The sequence below is a fragment of the Corapipo altera genome, unplaced genomic scaffold (genome assembly GCF_003945725.1).
Source record: "Corapipo altera isolate COAL_440 unplaced genomic scaffold, ASM394572v1 2b, whole genome shotgun sequence".
NCBI classification, from domain to species: domain Eukaryota; kingdom Metazoa; phylum Chordata; class Aves; order Passeriformes; family Pipridae; genus Corapipo; species Corapipo altera.
The window spans coordinates 19369066-19392582 of record NW_020884874.1 but is presented as its reverse complement, the minus strand read 5'-3'; the positions used below and the strand labels follow the sequence as shown (position 1 = coordinate 19392582).

Here is a 23517-nt window from a genome sequence, read left to right as displayed (position 1 = left end):
ATTTATGTATTTTCCTACCATTGGTTCAGGAAAGCTGTGAAATTTGTCTTAACTTGTTGGATCTTTCTTTAAATCTTTGTTCAGCAGCAAGCTGCATGGTAAAATTTTGTTATATTTATAAGGGAGTTATTTTCTACCTCACTATTACGAGTAGTAATAGCGTAGTAATAGTGTAGTAACTCTATACAAAATTAACAAGCATACAAATAAAATTCTAATAATTAGATCTTTTTTTCTGTTAATGTTGTGTAAACCTATCATTAGGTTTTGATGCCTTAATGTCCTTTTAGGTTTTTGATTTTTCTAATTTTTATGAGTTTTATAAGTAGTTATATAGTAGAAGTAGATTTAGAAGCAGCAGCATTTCATTCCTTTACCCTTAACGTAGAAGATACATAGATTACCAACCCTCTAATCCCATTCTATGATCCCCATATCAATTCTACCCCTGAATTCCATTAGGACATGTTTAGTCTCACTCTAAGATAGGCCTGTTCTGTTTGGAGAATGCTTGTATTTTAGCCTAAACCGCAGAACATGGTCAAAAACTGGGTAACCGTGTACCCTTTGTGCTCTGAAGAAGATGAAGATTGATGAAGAGGTGGTCTCAAAAGACTCCAGCCCCAATTCTCAAGAGGTAGATCAAGGATGGTCCAGGGCAAAAGCCAGAGGGTGGAAAAATCTCGGATTGGACAGGCAGAATTATAAATTGTAACATCTGTAACAGCGTGGGGTGTGCGTCTTGTAACTTTATGCCTAGGTACAAATTAAATCCTTTCCTTATCTTACCTTAAAAACTAAATTGTCTCAGAGTTTTTTTCTCCCTGAATTTTCTTTTTAGGCAACAGTCTGAAAATTGTTAAAATCTTTAATGCTTCTTAAAAAAAAGTAATTCTGTTGCATAGTCATCTGTATATTTTCTGAATGACAAACACTAGAAAAACAAACAGCTATAGGAAGCATGCAGCTAAGAGCAAGAGACTAGCAGATGCCCTACAGTTTACTAAAAAGAGTGGTCAGTTTTTCACTACATGCAGCAGGCAATTGGATCAGGCCCTACATGTGTAAGAAGCAGACAAAGCAATTGCACAGTAGATATTCTGTAGGAAATCAGTGCAATACAGTGATTGCTGTAGAAGCTATATATTTTAATACATGCAATAAACTAATGGTAAAACTCTTTTTCCTCTGTTTTATCTTATCATTATGTTTTTGTACAGCAAGAACAGTTTCTTTTGCTAGTACAAAATTAGCTACATCTGTAGGACATTGTAACTTGTTCAGACATGTGCTTATTTCAAATCCTTTGTGGTTTTGTCCTTAATGTTAAGACACTGGGCAGAGAAAATGTTGGTATTCAAAATAATTAAAGCTAAAACATATAACTGGAGGAAGGAGAAGAGAAGGAGAGCTTAAATGATATTTTTGGGGGATGTTCTGAATACATAGTGATCATAAAATGTTGGTCATCTTAAACTGTGCCATTTATGAAGTCTTATGCCTGGAGTTGGAGTGTAATTCAATCTCACTTCATTCTCCCACTGTCTGATGTACCCCCAGTTTGCTATATTCATTGTTTCTTTGAACATAAGCCAAAGCTGCTTCTACTGTTCCTCTGTCTACTCATGCTGTAGCATGAAGGTAAAAACTTGATACCCTACTGCATGCAGCTGTAGATTTTCTGTAATAAGGGTACCAAACCCAAGGCATCAGGCTAAGGACTGAACAGTAGAATAGGATTCTTATAAAAGTTCAGGTGCCAAGTTACCACAGAAACATATAGGGAAGCTGTGGTACATGCTGGAAGACCTAGACTGTGGGATGAGTGTTGAGATTAAGACTCTTAAATTTAATATGTACAGGTAGGTGTTTATAATTATGGTAATTTTCTAAGTCCTGATTACAACTACAGCTGGAATGGCTGTTTAAGCTCAGGTTGTAGTCAGTGGGTATTCAGAGGATATGAATCATTTGCCTAATGCCAGCTAAGGTGTCGTAGGGAACTTGAGATATCTACACAGACAGCACCAATGAAGCAGTAGCTGAGAGCAAGGTGGGACCCATCTGGGCATCTTAAATGGTACTAGATGCTTATCTGTGGGGTACATAACAGAATTTTTGACATTTAGCCATGTAGAAATCTGCAAGTCTCAAACTGAGTCTATCCTAGCGACATCTTTACATCTTTCATTGACACTTTCTGCTCTGAACTCACTGTAGCCAAATCCGTAAAGAAAGGGAACATCCACTGAAGTTCTAGTTGTTTTTTGAGATGTTTTCTACCAGTCCTCAACTGATCACAGAGGGTATATGCCATGAACGCATTCAATTTGCCCTCTTTTTTTTTGAGTCCCACTGCATAATCTGTCTTTACTGTTTTCTTCAGTGGAGGTGGATGAACCTTGTTTCCGCAATGGGTGACCACTGTCTATGCTGCTATATAAATACTATGCCATAACATCTTGTGACTGTTTCTAGATCTCCTTTTTGGCTAAATAACAGGGTAAATAATGGAGAGAGGGAAAAGCAGAACCCAGAGTACTGATGTGTACAGTCACAATGGTAGAGCATACAAGTGAGCAGGAAAAGCTGCTAAAATTCTGGGAGTAGTCAAGTTTGCTTTCCTAATTTTCTAATACTACATTTTGCAAATATCCTTAAACAACATCTACCTCATCTTTGTAACTCCCCTTGTCCCCTTATCTTTGATGTCTGTTTCATTTACCTAGGCAAATTCTGCCAAGATCCCTTTGTGTGTGTTTTTTTTTTTTTATTCCACATTATTTCAAAAAGCAATGAAGGTAATTATGAGTTGAAAATTAGGAGTAGGAGGAAGATTATGAGGAGCTATAAAGTGAAAAATATTAATTGCTCAACAATGACCTCACTTTCAAAATGAAGATCTATTGGATTCCAACAGAGCTAGGTGCTGACCTTAAAGTCCATATATTCTCTTATTTTTAATATTTTTTCTTGTCTAGGTTAGTATTTCTTTATCTGCATAAAATATTACCATTTAATTTTATACCCTTTATAAATGTTTATTATTTCAAAATGATCTGTCTGAAGTTAGAGGGATTGTGTATTTGCAGATACTACTTAAAGACTGGGCTTTGAAATAATAATGTCAGCTCATTTCACTAATGCCTATAAAAGTATAATATGTCTTTGAAAATTAAACAGAAAAGCAAAGAAATATTTGAAAATAAGTTGCTAGTAAACTTTTTTTTTTTTTGAGGGTGGAAACATTATCAATATCAGGAACAGAATGTTACTCTGTTTATTTAAAACATGCTACTATGTTAATTACTGCTACTGGAGAGCAAGTACCAGTCTAAATAACATGCAAATTGTCATTCCTTTTTTTTTTTTTTTTTAACAAGTAGGTTTTACAGGCTATTCTGCAATATAATGAACCCATAAAATTGTTCAGGCTAGAAAACCATCATCCATCATAATTACATTCAGCATTAGGTGTATTAGGAACCTAATCTCATTTCAGAGTCTGGAGTGGATATTTTTATTAAATTACCCAACAGAGATGATGACAATAAGAGGAATTGTTGCTGATGGTGGAATGCATCAGTAACAACCACCTGGGAAGCTCTGCCAGACAGTTTGACATCAGTACCAAATACTGGCAACATTGCTTTTCCTATCTAAAGCTAAAAGTGTGCAAGTGAAATGTGATGGCAGAGAATGAAATTGGCCCATAAGGTAAATTACAAATGACTTGCGCACTTGCTCACACCTTGAAAAGAGGACACTCATCAGGAACATGAGGCCAGGGTTGGGCTGCTTCCTCTTCATTTCATCATGCATCATGCAGGCATGGGGAGCTGCACGGAAATGAGTGCCTTATTTCTGCGTCACTGGTGGCCCCAATGCTTGTGCCACCCACGCTGCTGGGCCTGTGTGTCTGCTGGTTTGTGGCCAGGGCAGGAGAAGGAGGTGGGAGGCAGGAATACAGTCAGGAAGGTGGGGCAGATCTGGGTACTGGGCTAGGAGGAAGGTGTGCTCTTTCAAAATCACACCATACTGGTGTGCCTTAACTTCCAGCTCTTTCAGGCATTATATACCATACTGTGCATGGATTCTCAAAAAGCATGTGGTTGAGGTGACATCCCTTTCTTTTCAGTTTTACACACAATTACTAGAATATAATTGGCAGATACTCTGCCCTTAAGTCAGTAAGTATCCAGAGCATCCTCCATGGTACGCTGTGAATATGCATAGCAGGGTCTCAACATTTTCCCCTTTTTTTCCCCAGAGCTTTCCCCATTTCATTTAATCATTTGAAATCTGATCATGTTCCATAAGAAACAGGAAACATAAATGAATACATGATTCTGAACTCAATCCCAAGGTAATGCTTGTGTGGGAAGTCTAGAGAGAAGCCAATGAAATGCATTTAGAGACAAAATGGTGTAGCAGTACTCCCTTTCAGGAACTCTGATGATAACACTTAGAGACGGCTTCTTCACAAGGCCTGTCAATACACTATTGCTAGCAGAAGAAATTGAAGGAATTTTCCTGTTTTATTTAGAAGTGTGAAACAGGGCATGTTCTCCCAGTCAATGGCTTTCCTATAGGAGATAACAAAAATCTTCTGAGGGCATACCATGCTCTTGGCAGTATCAGATCAATGTTCTAGTAACTTTCATAATTATTTTATGATTATGTTAAAAAGCTATTTAAGTATTTTTACAGTACGAATAACATTTCAATGCAAAGGTTTTTTTATAATCCATATTTCCCTCCCAGGTTGTAACATTGTTGCTGTAACTGGTTGCTTTAAATAATCATATCACAAAGATTTTTACTTATTTAATAATGAAAGGTGGATGCTGATGATAAGTCAGCTAACTGCAGGTGAGGACCAGCATTTTCTTCATAAAACAAGCAGCATTCCTAGGAAAGCATTTGGATACCTCCTTTCTATAGAATGAGAATGAACATTGGTCAGTAATGATTGTGTATTACTTCCAAGCCTAAAAAAAAAGTACCCAAGTGGTGATCTGTAGATAAAGTATTCTCACTGATGAGGGGTCACTTCTAGAATAGGAAATACATTTTTGAAATCATATATAAAAGATGTACTATTCTCTGGAAAAAAGTTGACAGTGATCTCAGCTGAAGTTTTATAAAACAAGAGTGATTGGGCTCAATGAATGAAGTTTATATGACAAACATTTAGGATAATAATCAAGATGAGGCCTTAATTTGGAAGGGACTTGCATTATACTCTCATTAGTGCACCATCTAGTGGGATCATCCTGGATCAGCTTCGGTATGTCAACAGCATGGGGAAAACACCTGTCCAGATAGTAATACTAAAATCATTGCTAATAACCTATTAAAAGTAGATTGACCATGTATACAGCATTCCTTTAACAAAAGGCATATCAGAATGTTTTTTTCCCTAGTAACTTTAATTCATGAAAGTGAGAAAATGACATTTCCAAGCATCAGTTAACATAAAAACTATTTGTAGGCATCCGAGTCTTGCAGGTTAGGTTGCCTCTCCTTTCAGCATGCTTGCAGACCCATTGAGAACCACGTAAAGGGTAGTCTTGTTTTTTCAGATCTTTAGCTTCGCTCCTTTGTGTTGGTAGTTTAATGGACTTTTCTATTATTATTTGATTAGGATGCCTATTAAGTTTTCACTGCTCCAGCTATTTCTAAATCTTAGCAATCACCAAGATCTATGATGAAGCAGAAACAAACTTGCACTTCTCAAATTCTGCAGCTCTTCCCTAGGTGAGGCTAGGCTCTGCAGAGGCAGCAGCATTCCCAGCAACCGGGTGCTGTGGGATGTTTGCTCTGTATTTAATGTGCACGGGGATATCCTCCAGATGAAGCAGCCCAGCCCCGGGGCTCTAGGGAGCATTTGGCCCTGACATTTTCGCTTTGAAGAAGTGGGGAGCATGAGGAAGCGCCTCAGCTGCCGTGCAGGTTGAGGAGAGCCTCGGGGCTCACCAGTCTCTCCTGCTCAGGCGGCTGGGTCAGGAGGAGCCCTGGTGCCGGGGCTACTGCCCTCGCAGCCACGCGTGGCCTCCTCCTCCTCTTCCTCCTCCCGAGCCCAGTCCTGGCAGCCGTGTGAACGCACCCTTCTTTCCTCCTGTTCCTGGCATCACTTGGCCCCTCTCTCAGCTGTATATCATGTACCTCTGCTTTAAAGGCACCTTTAAATAGATCTGCAGTTTCCCACTCACTCTCTTTGAAGTGTCCATTCCCATTTGGAGAAGAAATGACCCAAGCTGAAGGCGGAGCTGCAAAGCAGGGTCTTAACGTAGCAACTTCGTGTTTTTCTCTGCAATATCGTTTCCTTGTTCATGTTTACCCCTTACTTCCGGACGCAACAGTATCTATTGCCTAAATTACACTCTCCCCGCTCCCTATCCCCATTTTTTCCGCTCGCACAGGGCTGCCCCTCTCCCCCCGGACGCCCCCGGGCCCTCCAGCAGCGGGGTCCCCCCGGAGGCCCAAGCGGCACCACGCCCGCCCCTGCCCCGGCCCCGGCCCGCCCTGCTCTGGCACCGGCCGGGCAGGGCCGTACCTCCCTTCGCCGTCGCCGTCACGGCGGGGCGGGCCGGGCCGGGTCCCACCCGCCCCTCCACGCCCTGCAGCCGCCGCCGCCCCCGCCGCGCCCCTGCGAGCGGGTTCGCCGGGGCCGGGTAAGAGCAGCCGGAGCCCCTCAGGGGTGTGGGGGGTGTTCGCTGTCCCCCCGCCCGCCGGGGAAAGGGGTGACCAGGGCGGTGTCCAGCCAACCGGGAAGGGGCTGCCAGGCACGGGAAGCCCGTCAGAGGGCGGCGGGAAGGGCCGCAGCGCCCCGCGGGCCCTCGCTGGGTTCGGGCCGCCCCCCTGTGCCCGGCCCTGGGGCGAGCGGGGCGGCTGCGGGCGGGAATGGGGTGACGGGGGTGGCGGGGCCGGGGCCTCGGCGGGGGCGGTGTTGGAGCGCGGTGGGTAGTGACAGCATCAGCCCCTTTCCCCTGCACCCCTCCCGCACACCCCTGGTACCGAGGCTTTGGACTGGGCGCTGGCCGCGATGCTCTGAGAAGAGTCGGGGCCTACAGCGGGTGTTTTACAGCAGCTTGTGTGGAACTGTAGGGTAGGACGCGCGCCTCCGCCGTGTGGAAGCGCTCCCCGTGCTGTTCCAGGTCCGAGGTGAGCATGTCAGCGGGAGGAAGGGAGATTATAAAAGTCACCGATGTAAATACCGACCCCGGGCCTGGCGCGCCGGGCCCCTGGGCCGATGTTATCGCTACTTTCCTGGTGAATCACTCTCCGCTGCATCAGGGATGGGCACTTCTGTAAACTCTGCAATTAAATGGAAGGTTTCGCTCCACTTTGCGTGCAATGCAAGGCACTGTATCCTAAATTGAAGAAGCCCAGTGATACAATCGCAGGAATACTTTGCCAGAAGCAATGTGCTCATGTGTTGTGACCCCCTCCACTGATGAACAAGCCTTGCAAAAGAGGGCTGTGCCACGGGGCGAGAGGAGCGCTCCTGACGCGTCATTATTCAGTCTTGTGCTTTGCCGGCAATGCAGCCCTTCTGCTCAGAGCTTGGAGTTTGTGCAAATACTGTTAACAGAAAAGAAAGGGGACAAAAAAAAAAAGTTAAAATATCTTAAAATTAGAAGAAAGTGATGCTAAATGGTGGCGTTGTTATAAACTGTGTTTGTGTTCCCTTCATGAAGATGTCTTTTGTAGTCTTATGGCAGAATATTAAGTGGCACTCTTCTTGGTGACTTACACTGAAGTGAAACTCTTGGGGGAGGAGAAGAAAAGAGACCATGAGCTATCTGTAGTTATTAGCATCCTGGTGGGCCTCAGAGAGACTCGACATCCATTGCAAAGGGATTTTGTGCAAAGGTAACTTCTCCCTTGGTGAGCTTGATCTGAGCACTTGGTTCAATGTGAACAAATTACCATTAGGGAGATTTGGGTTAGACTATCTAGCATGCCAGGTGTGCTGTGCTTCTAATCCATCTTCATTTTCCCATGAAATGATGTTTGTCTGTCAGTAGCACAAGAAACTAGGCACTTTGAAACGGTCATTTCAGGTCCATTTTCAGACCTCCTGTTCCCTATCTTCCCCAATAGTTCCAGTCTGTAGTGTTCATTTTCCTATTCCTGCTTCATCATCAGGCCTTTAAACACTTTGTGCACTCCTAGGAAACATAATTCTCTTAAGGCATTTTACCAAGAACTAAAATGTTCTTTTAGGCTTGTGAAAGCATGTGATTCTTACCTACTTCATTATAAATATCAGTGTGGATGAATCAGACAATTACAAACATTTTATTTTTTTTATCTGTATATGCTAAGTATTGGTGATGCATTAGGCCTAGTAGTATTTTAGGCTTCTGGGCAGTTTAAACACTACTGCTTTAAATTGCATCTTTGTTCAATGGAATCTTTTCTAGGAAAAATGACTAAAACACTGACCAGTGGTACAATCTAATAATTCTTTCCAGGAAAAAAAAAAAAAAGAAAGAAAAAAAAAGAAGTACTTGTAGCTGTCAGACAATGTAAACTTGGTTTTGTTAGGTTCCAGCATCACTAGTGTTGCAAGGCTGAGGGAATTGGGCAGAGTGGATAGAAAATTATCTTCTGACATCTTTTATGTTAGTATTGCTGCAGGAGAAATAAAGTTTTAAATGAACTTTTTCCTTCCCGATATGGATTTAAGTTTGACTTCACCTGAAACTAGATCACAAAAAAAAAATAAATCTGAAAACTTTTTTTTTAAGAAGACCGGAATGATTTAATTTTGTTTGCATGTTTATTATGCTCCACAGTTGGCTTTTTTATTATGGGAGCCTACAGCCTGCCTTTGTGGACCAAGATTTCAGTACATGAAGAGCTGTAAAAACACATAGTGGAAAATATGATATCTGTCTCGTAAATAAAGAAAAAAGAGATAAGTCCAGAAAAAAACTCTGACCTCCCTCATCCCCACTAGAGAAAATAGTGACAGATTTAATGCTCACCTGTATCTCACTAAGTCAGTTGCTATGAGTCAGTTATGAGAATCTCTGAGGTGCTGTAGCAGGACATCCTTATATTTTCTGTAGCTAACATTGTGACTGGCTGAAATTTTTGCTGAAGTCTTTCAGCAGTTCATCACTTTTACTTGTGTTTTCACCCTGCTTGAAGGATTTTGCACTTTTTTTTTTTTTTTTTTGTGGGGGGGAAGCAGTTTACAAGGGAAGTCTTATTGTTGGCGAGAAGCTTTGTTACTGTGGCCTTTATTTAGGAAAAAAAAAAATCACATAAAGAAAACCCCATGACTTGTCTCTGGATAATTAAGGGCATAAAATCAGATGTAAATTCAGATCAGATTTAAATTTCCAAGTGTTCTATGGAATGTAGCATGTATTTTTTTTTTTTTCTTTCTGAAAGTTAAGGTTCCATGTAATCATTTCTAGGTCCTGATGCTGAAACATTCCTCAAACAGTAAAGCTATTGCTTTAGGGTTCTTATCCTAATGTGTATGGTCTAGATTTATGGGAGAAGGAAGACTTTTAGAATATCTAAATGAGAAAATACAAGATAAATTAGGTACTTAAGTGTAGCTGACTGGAGCCTTGAAGATATTTAGGTGACTGCTGTGAGATCTGACACATCATATCCTTTTGTCCTGATGGAGCTTTCAAGAACGACACTGGGGAGCTGCTTGGTTTTGGAGTTCCCAGTTTCTTGTCTCTACATTCATAACCTATGGAAAAATGGATCTTTTCCCATGCTGGACAAACATCTTTCTAGAAAATATGTTGATACTAAGGTTCATTTTTGCTCTGGTATAGAGTGACAGTGGAGGAACCAGTTAATGTAGAAATTATGAAAAGTATGTAGAAGTCCTTTGAATTCTTTAAACCTCAAATATGTACAGTGAGGTCCTGCTTCAGGGAGTGTTGATTAAATGTCCTGATTTTTCATTTCATTTGTGATAGTGGACTCGGTTCCTTTGACTTTCTTCAGTAGCTTGGCAAGCTGAGTTGCCACTAGGTATACTCCCAAAGACAGAGATACTGAGCGGAACATAAAAGGTACAATCAGAAGCTCACACCTGACTGAAACCTTTAGGGGAACTAAAGACTACCATAGATGGAGCTCTGTTCCAGTTTGAACATAAACTGTAATTTCCTCTACTGCAGCAGATTTTTAACTTCCCCAATTTATAAGTTATGCAGCCAGTAATGCCAAAATATATCACAACAGAGTAGTTAAATGCTGTGGAAGTGAAAAGGAGTAATTTCTATGGAAATTCAGAATCTTGATGAATGCTTCTATCCCCTTGGATGGAAGGAAATGCTTGGTGCATGCCTGGTTTGTTTCCTGGTGGTTGAAACCCTGACTTTGTCTGGGTCAAAGACATTAGCAAAAACACCAGTTGACTTCCCAAGGGCCCATCTATCTGTATCTTCAGAGGAGTTTGAGTAACTTAACACTAACAGGTGAAGGGTGTGTGGGTTGAAATAGGATGTTTGTTCAGTTCAGATGCCCATGTTGCTGTGAAAACTAGAAGGCTAAAGTGTGGTGAAGACTGAGAGATGATGAGAGCTGATGGCTGACCCCTTACATCTCTTTCTGTCTGTTCCCCAGATCAGTTGCTTACTCTGTTGCCAACCTGTGTTATTAGAATACTCATCAATAGCATTGCTAGTGGAAGAATCTGCATGGAGTAAAGCAGCTGTGAATTTACATTGCTATCCTACAAATTTACTATAAATCTCAATTCAGGTATGTGAGCTGATACAAAGAATTGTATCAACAATCAGAGAGATCTACATTTGCAGGTGAAAAGCTGAACTGTATCCTGTGGACTTTGCAATCTATCATCTGAACATCCTCTCATTACGTGTTGTGTTTGGCTGCCTATGTAGCTAGAAAGTTGAAAAATTCAAGGTCTTATGTATTGTACAATCTGTACATTTGTCAGTATAGTGCAGTGTAACTTGTTTAAAGATACTTATGGTTAGCCATAGAAGTTTGCAAGACAATGAAAAGCAGTCACTGCTTTTGTCAAGAATTGGATGAAATAGTCAGTGTATATCTCTTGATTGTAATGATGCTCCTAAGAACAGTGTTACAGGAGCTGTTCATGAATACAAATATGAAAGAAGAAAAAACAATCATGAAAGACTTTGTCAGTTCTACACAAGGTAATTTGGTCTTTTGCGGCATTTTAACTTCAAACATATGTTTAACTTTTAACATTGACTTTTGACATTAACTGTAATATTTAACTAAAAAGTATTTTTAGTCAGTGCTAGCCTTGTAGCTAGCATGCTACTAAGGTGTCTAGGAATAGTCATAACTTTAAAAAAACCCAATCTGTCAGCAGTTCTGAGAAATCTTTTTCAAACTAAGTGTTTAGGAAGTTTCTTTGGATGTTATGCCTATGATTGTATTTTCCACTAAATTGGTAGATTTCCTTACTTAGTCAATACAGCAGGGTATAGAGCTGTTTATTCACTTTAAAGTTTGCATGGCTTTGGCCTTACAATCCAAATTCAGTGCAGTGTTGCCTAGGGTTTCCAAAAAGATCAAGGGTTGTTACGCCAGCCTTGGTCCAGATAAGTGGTATTTAGGCTGTCTGGCTGACTGACTTCAGTCAAAATAACTTGAATCTGCATGTGGTACAAACAAAGTCAGGAAATGATACTGCAGAGAGCTGGCATGACTAGAGGGCAATTGTGCAGCAAGTAAGTGGAAGAGTGCAGATACACTCCCTGTCACCTCATCTGCAATCAGGTTGTTCACTTCTAGGGGATACCTCAGGGCCTAAAGACTCCAGGCAGGGTTTGGGACCCTAGTGGAGCATTCATTTCAAAGTCATGCAGGGTTTGTCTCCAGAGTAGCAGCAGCTTGTTCATCTGGCATAGGTGGTGTCTCCTGCAGGGCAGCAGGGGTGGGCCTGACCTTTGTAGTTACATCCCTGGTGAAGTTTTGGGCATGTACAATGATGGGACCCATACAGTGTCTTGGCTCCACTAAAGGTCATTTCATATCATAGAGATATAAAAACAAGCAGGGCGTTGCTGCCTGTATTAATACAGGCATTTCCGAAGGTGAAAGAAAATAATATTTGGCAACAGGGAGTGTTAATTGTTTGTACTGAAAAAAAAGTTTGTAAGGACTTGGGTTCACAAATTGTAGCACAGCTGTTATCATACTTGACAAATCAGCTGGCCTTTTCATTTCCTTCTTTTTACATATTTAATGTACTTTCTTTTTCTCTCTCCTTGAAACTGAGTTTTAGCAGTGTCTGTTAACCAGAAACTGATAGGCCAGGAGAACAGGACATTGCTTGGAAGGCACATGGTTTGGGTTGAACACTGGAAATGTGGGAAAGTGGTGAAGTTAAAATGCTGAATGCACAAAGGTGATGTGCAGGAGAGCACAGCCTGGATGAAATTGTGGGATTGTGTTGGATGCATTTATGCTTGATTAGTCTGCATTCTCACTGCAGAACAGATAAACTGCCAGTTTTGATTTGCATGGGTATTGTAATCCATGTATTGTTAATTTAGATTTAGGATACGGGCATATGAGCTTGTGCTGAACTTTGGTCTGTATGGAGGAAAAAACACCTCTAAAATGCATTTGAATACCCAAGTTGTTGAAAAATGAATTCATATTGAGAAACACACCAGATGAAACAGGATAAAGTGGTAATTTGTAGGACTTAGATGACACTGGGTTACAACTAAAGCTGAAGTTTATACAAATTATTGATCTTTAGAGGAAACAAAGTGCCTTCTTCATTCTGATATCTTGTGTGATATCTGATGGGTTTTTTTCCCAGTGTTTATATAGGCTGGATTGTATTGGTGGGATAGGTGATCATCATCATCATCATGGCTAGGCTTTGCGAACGAAGATTTGGGAAGGGCACTACCCATGTTTGTTATGATGTGGAGTGGAAGGCGTAGGGAGATAATGCGGTCAGAATGACCTGTCGGCCGATTTTCGAGTTTGGGAAGAATAGAGTTTTTGATCATGAAGCCTACTCCTGAGAGATGCCTTTTGGTTCTGGGCTTACCTGACCAAAAGAGGGTGTAACCGGCACCTGTTCCCTAAGGCTACCTTCCTCGTGAAGGCGAACTTCACTGAGAGCAGCTATGTCGATGTTGAGACGTGACAGTTCATGGGCAGTTAGGGCAGAACGATGCTCAGGACATCCACTATCTGCAGAATCAAGCATGGTTCTGATGTTCCAGCATGCTAGAGTTAATTTAGGTACACCTTTGGAGGCAGGTGTGTGCCTTTGTCTTTTGTTCTTTGTGTGACCGCATTTGTAGAAGATGCCCATTGGCCGCAGTTAACCAACAGGGTGAAAGTGGAGATGAGCTTTGTTTAGGCCACCTTTTCTAGGCCCCTCTCCGAGTGGAGCAAGCAGTGCTGTCCTTGAAAAGGCTGCTTGGACATTCAGGGTGCTACCCCAAGAGACTGTCACCTCCAGTCAATCTCAAATGACCAAGATACTGAACTGCCTGCATGCAGGGTTGGGTCTGCGGCTTCCAGTGCACCTTTAACCTGCCGTTTCGACCCTCACCCATCGCTGCAGGGCTTTGCAAATGTGGGTAAAGCCTTTGAGCCTGCACAATGGATTTTTTAGGTGAGACGCAGTATGCGCGGAACTGAACCCACCCTTTAATCCTAAGGTTCATCTACCAGGGCCGAGCGAACTTGGACGGTGGCAGCGAGGTCCTCAGGATGTGGGTTTGATTAGAGTGACCTCTTAGATGGATGACCTTACAGGGCTAAGCGAGCTCCATCTGCCCGGGTTTGGAAATTAGAGTTGTCCTTCTCCTAGGAGGGTTGCCAGAAGGCTAGTGAGCCCATCCTGCCCATGGACATATTATATCTGACCCTTTGGTTTTGGCCTGTCTGGCATGGGAGACCCTACCGAAGGCATGTACCATCACCAGCATAGCTCGCAACCTCATAGGGGTACACAGGCTTCCACTCCACTGAGACCCCACGGCCCGCTAGACCCCCTCCGCCTCCCCTAAACTGGACTGGCAAACCTCTGTGTGCTCCAAAGTCCCTCCTCTCTACTCCCCTCCTCCGAGGCGACCACCGGGAGCCTGCCCGGTGTGGCCGGCGGCCGCTCAGGCTGGGGGCCTGCCTGCCACCTGCCCGACATGGCTGGGATGGGTGATACAGGGTATGGAAATAACAATATGATTAGTTTGGGACACAATTCTTTAGAGGATTTGGCGTTCTCAGATTAAACATCAGTTTTCTTCTGGAATGGCAACAAATGAAAATGTATACTCTTTCTTTGATTACAGTGGGGAAAATATGTAAGAAGTCTGACAAAGGATGTAGTTTCTGTGATGTGGCTCTTGTAGAATAATTGCAGATCTTAAGCTGTGTGTATTACTGAGAATCTCAATAGTGAGAGCTATTGTAGGAAATTCAAAAAGGACGTCATATTCCTATTTGATACTTTTTAAAGAAAGTGTTCCCTTAAATTCTGTCCTTGAAGTACTGTGTTTTTAGAGAGAGTAAGCATTAGTATATGGAGTTTTCTTTAATCTTTTCCTATGTATTCTTCTTTAAGATGGTGAAGACCTTTATGATCAAAACTGTTGTTTTTTATAGGTAGAGACTGTCTGACTGTTTCCCATTGTGGATGATCTTTACAGCAACTCTACTCAGCCATGTCGTACGGACCGGGTTTTGGGGATCCCAATCAACTAGCCCAACGCATAACCTCTAACATCCAGAAGATCACGCAGTGCTGTAAGTTGCATTTATGCATTTTTTTATAAAACTTTAGTAGTGCCCCCATTCAAGGTGAGTTTCTCAGATTCATTCATGGGAGTTCACTCTGACTCTGCCCACTCATTCAGCACATGTGTGGCACCCTGCGCAGCATGTTCAGTCCTTCATATATGTGTGATCTGCCATGGGGAAGTATAGTGTCACTTTATATTCACCAGTTTTGTCCTGGCCAGTTATATGGCACCTAGAGATTGGCTGACATGTTTGCTGAGCAAGGACTGCATCAAGTATTTGCTGAAGCTTTAGTTGTTTAACAGGGAGAGAAGCTGTGACCTTGCAGCTTCCTCGTGTGTGTGTGTGTGTGTGTGTGTGTGAGGCAAATACAACTTGATTCACGAATTCTGCAAGGTATACTGTTCATCAGAAGGGAGGTATCCATGAACAGCATGTGCCTAGTTTTGGCACGCATGTCTTTTATGTTGTTCGGGATGCAGAGTGCATGCAGAAAGAAGTGTTTTATTATTAAAACTTCAAATGAATAATGATCAGTTGGGTATGTCAGTTTTTATTAAAATGTTGATCTTTGTTTTGCAAGACAAGTTCAAGGAGTTGGTATTTTTAGCACAGGTTAGTGGCACAGTTAGTTTAGCACAGATTAGGGTTTTGCGTGTTTTTTCAGCTACATTTTTTATATTCTTCCAGATAGAATTTCTTAAGATCTCAATAGACAGGAACAAAAATTGCAATTTTGCTTTATTGAAAAGTTTCTGTAGATCAGGGTTGTATTTCCTCAATACAAGATTAAGAAGTTGGTTCTCTAAAAGTCCTTATGCTTGATTTCTTAAAGTCTGCTCAGTGAATTCTTTCAGTCTCTTGGCATCTAAGTTGGTCCTCCAGAGGCAACTGCCAACCTGTGACAGACACTGAGGCTCCAAGATGCAAAAAGTTTTGTTTGTCAGGTGAAAACATAAAGTCAGCTCAGTGATTGAAACTGGAGCATTGTGAAGACAGTTACTGAACATAATTAACCATTGTATACTGGACGCAGCAATTCCTTAATCTCATCCTTTCTTTTCCATCTCTTCTCTTCCTTCTACTGTGTGTCTTCTCCCCTTGTGACAAACAAGGCATACTAAAAGCAAGCTGCTCAGGCTTAGATAGAAGGAGAAATGCCAGAAAGACATGCAATCCTGCTGTCTTTTGCATTTTGAAATTTAGACAGCTAAAGTCTGAGCAATAGGCAGATGTGTCTGCCATTCCAAGACCCAAGTCCAAATGTCTCTTAGCCCCACTGTTACCTGGCTTCAGAAACAGGAGATTTGCCTTCAAAAGCTCCAGCCAAGCACTTTTATGGTTCTGGTAGCTACACAGCTGGATTCCATCCCTTACTTTTCTGTAGATCTGATTGAACTGTAACCATTTGGTTACTCTTGTAGTCCATTCTCTGTTAGATTTTATGAGGATTTGGATCCTATGAACATCGAGAACATGTTTCCTGGACTGAGTTCTCTAAGGGCTTATGTACACTTTTCTAGCTCTTTTGTTCCCATGTGTAATACCTGTCCAGCTTTCTGTTGGAAAGTGTGAGCTGCAGGAAGTTCCAGGTCAAATGGGAAGAAACCTGCGGGCTTAGGGTCCTGTGACTCTGAGAAGTGCTGTAACACATGGGGAGCCTGAATCACATGTGCTTGAATGAGCTGCAGCATTGTGTGCTGAACCTCGGAGAGGTCAGCAATGCCTGCAAGCCATGTCTCACTGGTTTGGTTTCAGGTTCATGTTAACAGTGATGAGAAACAGATCTACAAACAGCTAGGGAAATTTCAGATTTAAATAATAAAACCAAAGAAGCATATAATGAGCTAGACTTGGGCAGCTGCTAAATTTGTCTTAGAGAACACAACTGATAATTAAGGTTTCAAAGTCTGTCTGTCTGGAATTGAGTCCAAAGTAACTGTAAGTCTCATTCCAGGCCTATCTTATATCTGATTATAAAATCTAGATGACCTACATTTCATATTTCAGAAGTCCAGTGCATTTAAAGGTGGTTGAGGTTTTTCCCTAACTTTCTGGATATGAAGAACAGGAATATGGAGAAGGGAATATATGGAAGAATTCCTATGGGGTGTAAAGCTCCAATGTGTCTGGGCTTTGCAGATGGAGAACCTATTATCAAGGTGGTTTAATCAGTGTTTACTGAAGGAGCAGTAGTTCTAGAACTGGGTTTCATAGATTACAGTCTCACTTATGTGGCAGTTTAATGGCAGCTGCTCTTAACTTGAGATAAATCTCAATGCCTTCTTTCAGTATTTCCTTGAAATATTTCGTGTTGATCACTCATTTACAGCAACTGGATAAAGGAATAAGTGTGATGCACAGATACAAGACGAGCTAGTAAAATATATTTCTTTGTGTCAAAACAAGTCCTACCTGCTTACAAATCTGTATTTATACCAGGTGTACTGGGATACGCCTAGGAGAATGAGAGCATTGAATACATATGTGATTGGGATTTTTTTCTTTTTTTTTTTTTACCTCCTCCTCTTGAAGGGCATACAATTGTATAAATGTGATCTCTTTCAACAAGTGAAAAGGTGAAAGTGGATTAAGCAAAACAAACAAAAGGTATAATTTAAAGTCTTTAAAATATGTTGCTTTCAGACTTCTTACAACTGAAGATGAAGGGGAGCATTTCCTTGCAATCGACTGTTTTCTGCATTTTAAAAAATTGATTCTCTGTGTGTGGCAAAAAGAGGGAAAGCATTTTATTTAAAAAGATGTTCCCAAGAGGGAGCAAAATGGGAGTTGCATTCCTCTACAGGGAGAAGAACTCCACAGTTATAAATGTAGGAAGGATATGGTTAGAGGAATAGGTGCCTCTTCTGCTCAGCTGGAAAGATTTGACTCATGTCTCTGACAGGAACTGTGCAAGAAGTAGCTAGACATGATTTTTCCTCCCCCCACATAATTCTTAAATCATTCTCCCATGTGTGGGTCATTGAGGAAGCAGATTAGTATGCCTTTGGTTTGCTTAGCTTCTGATATTTTATTTGTAGCTACCAAATATGTCACTCAGAGCAACCCCCAAAGAAAAGCAAGACTGTCAAGTCTTCACTGGCGTCTTAAGCTGGGCTTTGGGGGCTGTTGCTTTAGAAGCAGTTTAGAATGCTGCCTTTTGCTTGGGAACACAGAACAAAGACTAACATTGGTAAAATACACTCAGTCTTTGAGTTCTAAAACATTTCTGGTTTGCAAACAGTAATCAAACAGTTGGAGAAGCTATGCTAGCTGAAGTGATGCATTCATATTCCTTCGCTTCGCTTCCCAACTCTTCCAGGTCATGTCAGGATTTTGTGCAGAGGTAGTTGCAAAGCAAGTAAGAATGGCATAATCTACCCTTGCTCACTATTGGCAAGGTCAGTGATAGAATATTTGACTTGTTCATGCACACTGAAAATCAGCCCAGGTGGAGAAACATATTCTGAATACTGCAAGATAATAAAAATTAAATAAAATTCAATAGCCACGATCCACATATGGCCAGACGGAGTCTGACTTTGAGAGATTCTTTCTTATAAGAACTTTTGCTTTCTGCTGACTTTCTTTGCTATTTGTTGAGGTAGCACAAACACCAATTCATATAGAGCACATTCCCAGAAGGCCAGCTTAAGCCAGCAGAGATCCCCTCTGTCATGTGATACTTGTCCTGTGACAACAATTTTGTTCAATTTCTGTTGCATCTCAAGTTTTGTATAAGCCAGTGTTTTCACTGAGTGTTGTTAAAATTGAAGTAGAATTAGATCAATCATATGACTTTCCCATTCACTTTATATAACTGTAGAAAATCCTAAACATAGATTAAACCCTGGAAAAAAATTAAGAATATTGAGAGATGCCTTTTTGCTGTCGTTTAAGCCCAGTAAGTAGCTAAAACGTTCATCTAAAATAAGCTAAAACATTAATTAAAAACTATGTCTGTCACCAACAGGTTTGCATGATTACTCTTAGCTAAAGAACACAGAGGGGCACATGGAAAATAAATGAAATCGCTGAGGTGTTAAAGTCAGAGCCTGTATGAAAGCAGAATCCTGTTATATAAAGTGTGGTTTTGTACAGGTGTGGTTTTAAAGCAAATAGGCTTAAAGTAGAGCTGGTTGAGACTTCTAATGATGATATTGTTAGAAATTTCCAACTCCCTGCAGTTAATCAAATTTAACTTTATGGAACAAATTTTGTATTATTGTTGCTTTTGTCAGAAAGGTTTCTTGGATTTGAAATGAAGTTTCTGTAAAACCTGGAAAAGGCTGGTTATTTAGGGATTTTAAGCTCCCATTATGGTCCTCCATTTTGTGGACTTTTTCAAGGCAAAGGAATTGAGGAGAAATTCATCTATTTTGGGTCTTTGTACATACTTGTCTTTCTGCAATGACGTGAAGTTATGAAGTCCGTAGTTCTTTTAGAAATAAAAAATTTCTGAAAACTTCAAGTCTGAATCATTTGCATGCAGTTACTAAAGGCTTTCTTCTATGTAAAGTAGCACATATATATATTTAAGGTAGTTTGCCTCACAGATTTGTTTATAAATCTGGAGTTTGTTAATATTTTCCTGTGTTTTGTCCTGTTTGTTAAAATATTTTGGTTCTATGGAAAATTACATATGAAACAGTGTCTGATTTGGATGATATTCAACAAGAGGGACAGAGATTTATTTATACTAGCAGGAGAATAGAGTGAAAAATGGATCTTCCATGTACACCCCAGCACACTGCTTGTGTTGTTATGTGCAGAAAAGGTAGATTTTTTCCTTGACCTACACTGTATTGCATTACCATAGTTAACCAGTCTGGGCAGGGTGGGGAAGAAAGACCTTTGTAAATAAAGCCATCTTAGTTTGGAAGCAGTTTAAATAACAATTGTAAAACCACAATTTACAAATAACAAGGTGTCCAGGGAAGACATCCATAATTTTTACTGCAGCTCTTGCTTTTGCTGATGGAGCAAGTATAAATGGACTCACCTTGACAAGATGACTTTTGCAAAACAGCCTGCATTTTTCAGCAGGGGAGAAGGGATATGGCCAGGGTCCTCATGCTCCTTCCTATCTCTAGAGAGTTATATTTCAGAGTCTCTCTAGGGTACTTAAAGTACCTGTTCCTGCTCAGTTCTGTTGAATCTTTCCTCCTTGCGGATAGGAGAGGAGGAGATTGCATAGCAGTCTGATTATACAGAGAGCCCTCTATCAAATCTATAAAACTGCTGTGCTGGAGGCTGCACTCCAGTTAGGGCTCAGAATAAACCCAGGTCAGTGGTTGATTGTGAGTAACCCCCGGAGTATCAGCAACTTGTTTGTGTTGACTAGTCAGTGATGTGTTGTGTGGATTGCTTCCATGTTAGCTTCTGAGTTAGCTTCCTGTAGTAATGACCTGTCCTCTTAAAAAAACCAAACTTTCTTCATGTAAGTGGGTTGGGTTTATGGTGTTTGTGTAGCTGTAGTTTACTGCAGAACTGTGCCTCATTTTCATAACTTAATAAGTGACTGGTATTCTTTAGAGAAACATTCAACCTTTGGGGTTTCAGGGAGTTACCAGGGACACTTTAGGATATAAATATAAAGTGATTGTAGCTTGATTTAGTGACTTCGCCTTGGCTGAGCTGTAATGCTTGATCACATGATCAGTTATTGTGCACTTAACCAATGTGTATTTAGTGTGTTCTATGCCCACATTAGAAGAACAGCTACTACTTCAATTCCACTTCACAATGTTCTTGAAAGACCATTTTAGATGGGAGTACATTAGCATGAAATAATTACAAAAACACTGAAAAAAATGAAGGCAGATCCTGAACTCCAGACATTGTTGCTGATCTTCCTGGTCACTTTGGGTCATGATTCTATTTAGAAATACTTGAAGCTGTAATAAAATTCAGAGAAAAGGTTACAAGACGGGATGTTTTCTTACTCTTCTATGACTAAAGAGTCTTTAGTCTTTAGAGCTCTGAGGACAATCTTCACCCCCATCCTCATTTTGTTTTCTCCTTCCCACAGTACTTCAATTACTGTTTTTCTCTGCTGATGTATTATCCTGCTTTAGAATAATCAGTTTTATACATTAAGACAGAATAAAGCAAATTACTTAAAACCAAATTACTGATGTTTTTAGATATTTGATTCCAATCAGGAATTGGACATGGGAATGCTTTTTAGTAAGCTGGTATCATTTGGCCTGTCTGGTACTTGATTCCTCTAATAAACTGTCACTCTTGGTTAAAGTAGGGCTAGCGAGGTGTGCAGACAGCATTGTGGCATTGTGGTTTATGTTAAATTTAATAAGTGTGATCTACACTAATAGCATTAAAGAAACACACTCACACAGAAGATTTTCATCTGATGAATTTATTGCAATCACATCTAGTTTCAATCTCCTTGCCATGGACGGGGGTAGCACCCACTATATCAGGTTGTTCAAATGCCTATCCAACCCAATTGTGAACATTTGTGGAGATGGGACATCCACAGCTCCTCTGGGCAATATGTTCCACTGCCTTACCACCGTCACAGTAAAGAATTTCTTCCTAACATCTAATCTAAACCTACTCTCTTTTAGTTTAAAACTATTCCCCTTTGTCCTATCACACTCTGCCCGTATAAAAAGTCACTCTTTCTCTTTTTTTATAAGCCCCCTTTAAGTACTGGAAGGCCACAATGAGATTTCTCTGGGGCCTTCTCTTCTCCAGGCTAAACAACCCCAACTCTCTGACTGTATCCATAAGAGAGGTGCTTCAGCTCTCTGATCATCTTTGCGGATCTCCTCTGGACTTGCTCTAACAAGTCCATGTCTTTCTTGTGCTGAGGACCCCAGAATCAGATGCAGGACTCTAGGTGGGGTCTCACAAAGGCAGAGTAGAGGGGCAGAATCACCTCCATCGAACTGCTGGCCACACTTCCATTGATACAGCCCAGGATGCGGTTGACCTTCTGGGTTGCTAGCATACTTTGTAGGCTCATGTCCGGCTTTTTATCCTCAAGAACCCTAAAGTCCATCTTGGCAGGGCTGTTCTCAATGAGTTAATCACCCAGTTTGTGCTCATGTCTGGGATTGTCCCAACTCCGGTGCAGCACCTTGCTCTTGGACTTCTTGAACTTTATGGAGTTCTCATGGGCCCACTTCTCAAGCTTGTCCAGGTGGATGGCATCTCTTTCTTCTCTTGTGTCAACTGCACTGCTCAGCTTTGTGTATCTGCAAACTGCTGAGGGTGCACTTGGTCTCACTGTGTCATTGATAAAGATATTAAAGAGCACCGGTCCCAAGACAGACCTGAAACACCTCTCGTCACCATCCTCCAGGCAGGTGTAACCATTAGGTTGCTATATGTAACAGCTTTTACAAAAGATTGATCCAGGCATGTTTTCTGCAGCATCTGTTCGTCTTAAGTCAAGTACCGTCAATTGAAGTGCAGAAGGAAAACACATTGAATTGGATTTGAATAAATTGAGGAAGTCTGTTGTCCCCGGGCAGAAGCAGCTTGAACTGGTGTAATTTTAACAAGTAATTCTTTTGTTCCAGTAACCTACTCTGAAGAGACTGTGCAGTTTATTAGATTCCATACAACTTAATCTATAACTAGATGTGCTATTTGTTGACTCACTTGTTCAGCTGGACACTTCTCAGCCCTGCCAGAGAAGGTGGATGACCTGCAATCTGCTCTTTGTTTCCATCCTCTTAGTTGGTTCATTGCCTTTCAAACATTAGGATTTTACTGAAGGATTTTGTGGGTTTTTTTCACCTTTTCTTCTGTAGTAATGCTGTGGTGTTACAACCTGTACAATGATTACTTATTCTCAGATGGGGATAACATTATTTGCACTTATGATCTTAGAGGCAAGAAGTTATTTATATTTTGGTCTTCATTGTATTAAATTATTTGTGTCTTTATTTTAAGTTTAAAACTTCCTGTGTGATCTTAAACATTCTCATGTTCAAGGACCAGAAACAGCAGTTACATCAACAGGGATTTACTTGTGGTAATGAAACAGCTTTCCAGAGCTGGCTTAAAAACAGGTCAAGACGAGGAGGAAGGAGATGAAACTTTCTTCTTTCCTAGCCAGCTGTTAAGCAAGGGTAGTGTGTGATCCAGTATGTCAGATATGGTTTTATCTATGAAAAAAAATATGTATTACAGATCTGTCAGGAACATGCTTCTCAAATACTCCTACCTGTTAAAAAATGTAAATATTTCCCTTGTAACTATGACTACTTCTGTAACTCTTGTGGAGAAAAGGAAGCCTTTTATCTGAGACACTGTTACTTTTTCTTTCCTGTGCCTTTTTTTTTTTTTTTTTTTTTGTTCTCTTTAACTAGAGGGAGAGCTTCCACTAATTAGAAATGGAAGCACTGTTTGGCTTAGTAAAAGAAAACATAAGCTAACTCTGGAATAATTTTCTCCTTAGGAATTCAGGTTAGGTCTTAATTGTTTCTCTGGCTCATCATTAACCATGTCTGACCTGTTCCTGAGCATGTGACCAGCCCGAGAGTAGCTAAGTAGCTTTCATCAGCTAATAGTTGTGTATTATGAGATCTAGATCAGGAATGCTGTAATTGCAAGTGAAAAGTCTTCTTACTAATATAGTATTTCTTCTTTCTAAGACAAGACTAATTTTGGGATGAAAAAAGATTCTTTTGCGTGCAAGACAGCAGTTGCTTGGAAAAACATGCATTTTGCTTGCATGGTATCGTGTGCCCTGCTTTCTGTGCTGCCCAGTTCCCAAAGGGG

The 23517-nt window shown here is 40.9% G+C and overlaps 2 protein-coding genes across 4 annotated transcripts in view; both read left to right on the top strand.

Moving 5' to 3' along the window:
• Positions 1-5927: 5927 nt before the first annotated feature.
• Positions 5928-6970, top strand: LOC113941334 (translation initiation factor IF-2-like). Its single transcript, XM_027632502.1, has 2 exons — positions 5928-5955; positions 6426-6970. Exons 1-2 carry the CDS (start codon positions 5928-5930, stop codon positions 6968-6970), a joined length of 573 nt encoding a protein of 190 aa, XP_027488303.1.
• Positions 6574-23517, top strand: part of STX7 (syntaxin 7) — a 31357-nt gene continuing 14413 nt past the window's right edge. The window contains exons 1-3 of one of the 3 annotated variants that reach the window (XM_027634020.1): positions 6599-6677; positions 10615-10752; positions 14626-14766. In XM_027634020.1, the coding sequence (XP_027489821.1) occupies positions 14685-14766 (82 nt within the window). In that variant the 5' untranslated portion in view covers positions 6599-6677; positions 10615-10752; positions 14626-14684. Of the gene's footprint in view, positions 6678-6941; positions 7168-10614; positions 10753-14625; positions 14767-23517 lie in introns of those variants that run through there. The other 2 variants (XM_027634019.1, XM_027634021.1) reach the window with 2 other exon arrangements.